Source organism: Muntiacus reevesi, chromosome X (assembly GCF_963930625.1).
Source record: "Muntiacus reevesi chromosome X, mMunRee1.1, whole genome shotgun sequence".
Taxonomy (NCBI): Eukaryota; Metazoa; Chordata; class Mammalia; order Artiodactyla; family Cervidae; genus Muntiacus; species Muntiacus reevesi.
The window spans coordinates 95,613,788-95,621,870 of NC_089271.1; the positions used below are offsets into that span (position 1 = coordinate 95,613,788).

Below are 8,083 nucleotides of genomic sequence, written 5' to 3' on the forward strand. Positions count from 1 at the left end.
GGCACAGTGGCGACTGGACGGTGTCACCATGACCTAGTCTCTCAGTCACCTTCCACTTGAAAGCCTAGTCTGGACAGGCTTCCTGCCCAAAGGGGATCAGGTGCTCGGGGATGTCCACCTGGAAGATGTCCTTCCCAGCCCTCCCTGGGACGGTATGCAGCAGCCACTGGGAGTTGGCAAGCGCAGTCATTACTTCTGTTGCAGGTCGGGCAGCAGGGCTTGATTCTCCAGCTCCTCCACCTCGTCAGGACCTAGGTTTTCTTGGCACAGCAAAGTGACCCCAATGTCCACGAGATCTGTGTGCAAAGACAGGGCACAGAAGGAGAACAAGGTGATTCAAAAGTCACGTCTGCTAGAGAGTAAGATCGCATTACGGAAGGGAACCTTGGTGAACTGGATCCTCTGTCTGAGCCTTTCAGCGGGCTCACCTCGGCAAAGGGAATTCAGGGCAATGCCAAGTGAGGGAGGGAGAAAAATGAAAGGGAGAGGCCTGGCGCTCCAGGAACCCACCAGGACGTGGGCAGCTCTCAGTCTGACCACTGCAGGCCGCAGGGTCAGAGCAGGAGGGCCCCGGCGGGAAGCCTGTGGATATCAGGTCCCCAAGTGATTCACCAGCAGAGAGGTGTTGCTGTGGGGCCTCACCTCTGGGGAGTCAGGGGGCTTGTTCAGGCCCTGCTGCACGCAGTGGGGATGGGGAACCCAGGCTGGGTGCTGTGGTGCCTCTCATGTTCTCTGCCGGGCACACAAACACACACATATGTACATGCACAGAGACAAGTGCCACATGCAGACCTGGATCTGGGCGGGGCTCATCCCCAGCCTCTGCTCCAGGAGCTCCCACGAGGCTGCGTCCTCCCAGTCCACTGCCTGATGTGGACGGCCAGGGTACAGTGCCAGGTCTGCATAGTACAGGCCACGGACCGCGTTTCCAGGTTCTTGACATCATTTAAGAAGAAACCTGGATAAGTCTTTCAGGACAGACAACTGAACTTCATCTCCCAGGGCTCCCAGGGCCTCACGTGGCTGTGGAAACACAGATCCACAAGGGCCAGAAGCCTGACACAGCGGCCTGCAAGCTCACAGCCCTGGGCCGGACATCAGCCCCACGTGTCTAGGCATCCTCCAAGCAAGCTGACACAGAGGGGAGGGTCACAGAGGGCTGTTTCCTTCCACCCATCTCCACACTGTCTGTTGACTGGGTTTGGTGAGCCAGAGGACCCGTCCATCACATGCAGTCTGTGGGGAGGTCAGGAAGGAGGGCGGGACAGCAGGAGAGAGGCATGAGGTGAGTTTGAAGAAAGAGGGAGTTAAAACCCTGGGAGCACTCAGGAGGGAGGATGGGTCCCCTGGCTTCACAGCCAGTGGCTGGGCTCTGGTCCTCTCCCAGCACAGACAGGGACAGTCCTGGGCTTGGTTTCCCCCAACACTGGGCCCCACCCCACCCCTCAGCTCCCTGGCCCCATCACTGCCCATGCTCTGCAGATCCTCCATCTTAGCCCAGGGCTGCTGAGCGCAGATCTGTGCTAACCAATCTGGCCTCGACCCTGGGGCTGCCCTGGATCTCAGACGTCCTGCCAGGTGTCTTTCCCGGGTGTCTTCATCTTTGGGAGCCACCTTCCTCCCATCCCTTCTCACACCATGGCCTCCACTGTCAGCAGATGCCCTGGTCCCTGCCCAGAGCCTAGAGTAGAACAGAGAGCAGAAACTACTGGGACGGTCATGTCCTTGTCAGGGCCTGGGATGGCACCACACAAGGATCACAGAATTCAAACCTCAAATAACCCGCTAGGTTACTGTCACCTCATTTGACTGCTGAGGAGGAGCCGAGGGATAGAGAGATAGCCCATGACTGCAAGGGACCTGACCACTCGCCCCTCCATTCTCACTTCTTTCCTTGTACCTGGTTGGGGTTCCCTGTTTACTCGAGGGGGGTGGAGGCAGAGGAGCAGAGCCAAGGGCCTGAACATCAGCAGCATCTCAGCACCTCACAGGGAGCCTCCGTTTCCATGATTCTGTGATGACGGGGACAAAGTCCCAGAGGCACCCAGTTCAGGACCTTACGGGCCTTTCCTTCCCCAAACACAGCAAAGCCACAGTTCTCACAGGCCCACAAGGCCCCACCTGATCTGGCTCCTACCCTAGTGGTCTGCTCTCCTCACCCCTGGATTCACCCCCAGTAGCTATGCAGGCTGTCCTTTCACCCTTAGAACAATTCAGTGTGTTCTTACTTTAGAGCCTTTGTAGGGTGTGAGGAGTATCATCGTGTCCCCTCAGAGTCAGGTGCTGGAGTCTCAACCCCAAGTACCTCGGCGTGACCTTGCAGACAAAGGAAAGGTCTTCTCAGAGCTGACGGTGGTCAAGTGAGCTCATTCGGATGGAACCTCCTCTAACAGGACGGCTGTCTCCATACAAAGGACACATTTAGAGACAGACAGACACAGAGGAGAGCTCCAGGAGAAGAGGAAGGTGGAGTTCTCCATGCCCAGACATAGCCACCATGGCCAGCAAAGCCCCAGAAGTGAGGGGGGAGAAATGGAACCGACCCTCCACCTCCGTCATGAGAACCAGCGTCAGTCAAAACCTTGACCTCAGTTGCTGGCCTCCTGAACCAACACCGTTTGTAGTTTGAGCCACCCAGTCTGTGTGACCCTGACACAAAACCCTTTCTCCAAAGAAGACCCTTTCTTCAAAGACGACACAGATGGCCAACAGGCACATGAAAAGAAACTCAACATTCCTAATTAACATCCAAATACAAATCAACACTCCAATGAAGTATCACCTTACACTGATCAGAATGGCCATCATCATAAAAACCTATGAAGAATAAATGCTGGAGAGGATGCAGAGAAAAGGGAACCTTTGTACACTGTTGGTGAAATGTAAATTGGTACAGTCAATAGGGAGAACCGTATGGAGGATCCTTAAACAACTACAAACAGAACTCCCAGATGATCCAACAATCCCACTCCTAAATATATACATGGAAAAGACAGAAAGTCTAATATGAAAATATACATGCACCCCAATGTTCATTGCAACACTATTTACAGCAGACAAGATATGGAGGAATCTAAATGTCCGTCAACGGATGATTAGATAAAGAAGAAAGAAGATGTGGTGTGCACACACACACACACACACACAGGAATCCTTCTTAGCCATGGAAAATAATGAAGTAATACCATCTGTAGCAACATAAATGGACCTAGAGATTATCATATTAAGAGAAGCAAGTCAGAAAGAGAAAGACAAATATTGTATGGTATCACTTATATGTGGAATCTAAAAAGATGCTACAAACGAAATTATTTACAGAGCAGATACAGACTCAGAGAACAAATTTATGGTTACCAAAGAGGAAAAGCAGGGGAAACGATAAATTAGGAGTTTGAGATTAACAGATACACATGACTATGTATAAAATAGTACTACTGTGGTGCTGGGGAACTCTTGAAAGTACCTTGGACAGCAAGGAGATCAGGCCAGCCCATCCTAAAGGATATCAACTGTGAATATCCATTGGAAGGACTGATGCTAAAGCTGGTCACCTGATGGGAAAAACCGACTCACCTGGGCTCTGTCCTCTCTGCCCCTGAGTCCCCACTCCTCACACCAAGTCCCCAGTCTCTCAGAGCCCGGGATGTCAGGAAGTCAGGACAGGTCTAGTGTGTTCTTCCCACCCCAGGGGCTCCCAGGGCTGACAACAGAGGCGGGAATCTGTGGGGTCCCTTCAGTCCTCCTCAGGGACCTCATCTTGTCTCTGGGTAGGTCTTCGGATTCTCTCCTCTCCCCTACTAAGCCCCCAGCCCTTAAACCAGGACTCCAGTCACCCTGAGACCCAGATGTCAGGAAGTCTGCTCCCTATATCAGGAACCCAGGCTGAACCCCGTATGTTAGGAAGCCAGCTGCCTATACCAGGTCCCCAGTTTGAGACTGGATGTCAGGAAGTAGGCCCCCTATACCAGGTCCCCAGTCTCTCTGAGACCTGGATGTCAGGAAATGCAGCATATGTTCATCCGCCCTATGTCCTCCCAGAGCCCACTCTGCTCTGGGGTTCAGGGTCCCCTCAGTCCTCCCTCAGCATCCTCACCTTGACCCTCCAAAGAACTAAGATCTTCCCCTCTGCCCATCTGAAGCCCTGCCCCTTCTGACAGATGCCTAATGTATCTGAGACACAGATGCGGAAGTCAGAACAGGCTGCCAAGTGCTCATCCCACCAGCAGGGTGGCTCAGGGCTGACAGCAGGGGTAGGGATCTGTGGGGTTCCTTATAATCTCCCTCAGGGACCTCATCCTGAGCCCTGGCAGATCTGGGGATGACCCCTGTGTTGACCAGAGGTGGGACCCTCACATCAAGGCTCAGGGAGCACAGAGGGCAGATGAGCTCATGCTGCATTACCTGGCATCCAGGTCTCAGAGAAAACGGGGACCTGGGAGAGGGGGCGTGTCCTCAGGTGAGCAGAGGGAAGAAGCCCAGCTCCTGCGGAGTTTCAATTTGGAGACTCTGAGGGAGGACTGAGGGGACCCCGACCTCAATCAAAAGAGACCTCAGAGAAGCCTGTACCTGCTGTTGGTCCGTGGCGGCCGTGGGGTAGGATGAGCCCAACATGCATGGTCTCACTTCCTCACATCCGGATCTCAGACTGGGGACCTGGTATGGGGGCTGACTTCCTGACATCCGAGTCTCAGACTGGGTACCTTGCATATGGGGTGGGGCCTCAGGCGGTCCAATTCTCAGGTCTGGCAGGGTGTCAGGTTGAGGACCCTGAGGAGGAGAACTAGAGGACCCTGGACCCCACTCACAGGACACCTCAGAGAAACACGTTTCTGTTGTCAGTCCAGGGTAACTGTGGGGGTAGAATGAGTACATCAGGCATGATCTGACTTCCTGACATCCGGGTCTTGGAGAGACCGGGCCCTGGTATAAGGGGCGGAGCTTCAGTTGGGGAGAGCAGAGAATCCCGGGTCCTGCTCAGAGGCGAGGTGAGGTGCCTGAAGGAGGGCTGAGGCGACCCTGCGTGAGGACCGACGGAACCCCACAGATCCCCGCCCCTGTAGTCGGCCCTGGGAGAGCTGGGGGTAAGAAGAGCACACTGCCTGTCTGCCTTCCTCACATGCTGTTCTCAGAGAGACTGGGGATCTCGTGAAAGCGGCACGGTCTCAAAATGGCAGACGGGACAGTTCCCGGTCCTGCCTGGAGTCCAGGCTGCATGAGAGGATGGAAGGAGGCGGAAAGACCCCAACAGGGAGGCAGGGATCCTGGCCCTTATGTGGACTCTTGGAGGCCCTAGAGCGGGGTGAGCAGTTTCTTGGCCTCTGGCTTAGGGACCTTAGGAGGTGAGGTTTTTCTGGCGGAGGGTGGAGACTTCAGGTCGGCAGAGGCTGGACTCCCCAAACCCGAGGGAGGACTGAGGAGACCCCCGCCCCTGTGGCCAGTGCTGGGAGGCCAAGGCCGGACATGAGGAGGAGTTGAGGACTGAGCATCTCCCCAGCCTAGGACCCACAGGAAACCCTGGGTAGGTTCGGCTGCATGTGGAGCCCCTCAGTGCTTTCTGTTCAGGCTCGGACCTTGTTCAGAATTTCCATGCAGGTCCCCAGAGGGGAGGGACCAGGTCGTGCCAGGGGAAAGGTGAGCACTACAAGGGAGCCCTGAGGGGACCTCCTACCACACAACTTGGGGGACCTCACAGAGTCTACCCCTCGTACTGTCATGGAAGGCTCAGGGCTGTGCCACAGGATACCGCAGAGCTGCCCCCTCCCTTTCTCTCACAGGAGCTCCAGGAACCGGGAGAGGAAGGCAGAGGACTGAGGCTCCAGTCCTGAGGTCAGAGGGCAGAGGTGGTCCAGGCAGTCCCAGGAGTCAAGGTGAGGAGGGTGCCCAGAGTGTGCACCAGGAGCTCCCCATCCCAGAACAGAGGGGACCCCACAAGGGCTTAATCCCCCACCTTGTCAGCCCTGGAAATCACAGACTGTGCTGACTGCACCATGGGGAGACACCTCCCTTCCTCTTTCAGGTAGCCAGCGGACTGGCTGCCGTGGAGGCTTGCCCCTGTGAGGTCTGAGAGCACCCCACAAAAGGAGACCTGTAAGTGGCCTGTGTGAGACCGCCCAGGGTGTGGATCTCAGCTGAGGCCATTCACAGCCCCTCTCTCCCCTAGCCTGGCCCGTGATCCCCATCTATTCCCCTGCCCCACTCCTGTCTGTGGTTTGATCCCAGGCATCGTGCTCATGGTCGAGATGAGTGAGCTGAGCAAGCCCGAGGAAGGCTTTCCGGACCCTGGCGAGGCCCAGTGCCCAGTGAATGTGCAGCTCTTGGAGGCTGAGGCAGGGGTGGCTGCATCCACCTCAACCTCCTCCCTCACAGTGTCCTCCGTAGCCACTGGGGAGCCCTTGCCCCAGGAGGCTCTGAAGGAGATGAAAGCTAACCTAATAAAGTTCCTGCTCTTCAAGTATCGAGCCAAGGAGCTGACCTCCCAGGCGGAAATACTGAAGAAGGTCCTCAGGGATAACCAGGAGCACTTCCCGGTGGTCTTCAGCCAAGCCTCACAGTGCCTGGAGCTGGTCTGTGGTGTGGAGGTGAAGGAGGTGGACCCCAGGGAGCACATCTACATCATGGTCCCCAACCTGGGCCTCACCTGTGATGTGATGCTGAGCGGTGGGCAGAGCATGCCCAAGGCCGGCCTCCTGGTGCTGATCCTCAGCCTGATCATGAGGAATAGGGACCGTGCCCCTGAGGAGAAGGTCTGGGGAGCACTCAGCAGATTGGGTGTGTGTGTCGGGAGTGTGCACTGTGTCTTTGGGGATCCCAGGACACTTCTGATACACGTGTGGGTGCAGCAGGGGTACCTGGAGTACCGGCAGGTGCCTTACAGCTACCCTGCTCGCTATGAGTTCCTGTGGGGTCCCCGGGCCTATGTGGAGACCAGCAAGCAGGAAGTCATGGCATTTCTGCTCAGGGTCAAAGAAAGGGCTTCGAGGGCCTTCCCACCCCTGTCTGCAGAGGCTGTAAGGGAGGAGGATGAGGCTGCCTGAGCCAGAGCAGGATCCAGGTGATCCTTCCCTCTGTGATTGAAGACGGAGTGGTCAGCCTTCTCAGAAGTGAGGCCCTGGGGCACTTTGGGGAACCAGTCTATAGCATCTTTGGGTTCCTGTTCTCTATGATGACTTGGAGATTCACCTGCTTTCCTTAGAAAAATTTCAAACTTTGCTTGTTTTCATAGAGGACTGAATAAACTTCAGTGTCTTAGCTTCATGAATGATGCTGATCACAGAGCGTTTGTGCTTATCCAATTCATGAACAAGAGTTTTGCTGTTTTGTAAAAGATATTGGAAACTCTTCCATTGTGTTTTGTGGTCCTGAACAGAATGGAGTGGAATTGGAATTAGAACTGTTTTGGAAAAGTGAGCTTATTTAGCAGCAACATTGATGGGGGACGAACTAGATGATAAAAATACTTGTAGAGAATTCATGCTTCTGTCCTTCTTGTGTGTCATTTTCAAAAACTAAATTATCTCTTGTGCATTTGGATTTGCCTGGGTTATTTAAGGAAGTAGCAGATAATTAATTGAGCCCCCTGCTCACTGGCTCGTGTATTCCAAAGACCTTTACGGAGCCTCTGCTCCGTGAAAGGCTGGGTTTGCAGTAGGGACACTAGGAGAAGCAGGACACCCCCACACCTAGAGCGATGCTCTAGTAGCCCTAGTCACACAAAGAAGGTGGAGAGAAGTCCCCTAGTCCCACTAAACAAGGCAGCATGGGGCGGGGCGGTGAGGCTCCAGGAGGAGCACTGGAATGTCAGTGTCTGAGCCAGGGTGTTCTGGGACTTTGGGAAGCTGGGTTCCTTCTGTGGGAGGTCATTGTGATGAGGCTGCATGATGGCATCCCTCAGACCTGCCGACAGTGTATCTTGGGGGTGACAGGAAAGTCTGAAATGAATCATTGATGTGAAGTGTCCTTTTGCATCTTGGGTAAAACACAGAGAGATCTCTTTCTGGGTTGGGAAGGAAGGGGTCCTGATAGTTGTTGCATTGCTGTTAACCACAGGGACAAAGGAGGTGTTTTCTACCACTGCCCCACCATC

General features: G+C 54.8%; 1 protein-coding gene across 1 annotated transcript; it reads left to right on the top strand.

The window, feature by feature from the left end:
- Window positions 1-6,239: 6,239 nt before the first annotated feature.
- LOC136154191 (melanoma-associated antigen 10-like) lies at window positions 6,240-7,034 on the top strand. Its single transcript, XM_065916459.1, has one exon. It carries the CDS (start codon window positions 6,240-6,242, stop codon window positions 7,032-7,034), a length of 795 nt encoding a protein of 264 aa, XP_065772531.1.
- The last annotated feature ends 1,049 nt before the right edge of the window (window positions 7,035-8,083 follow it).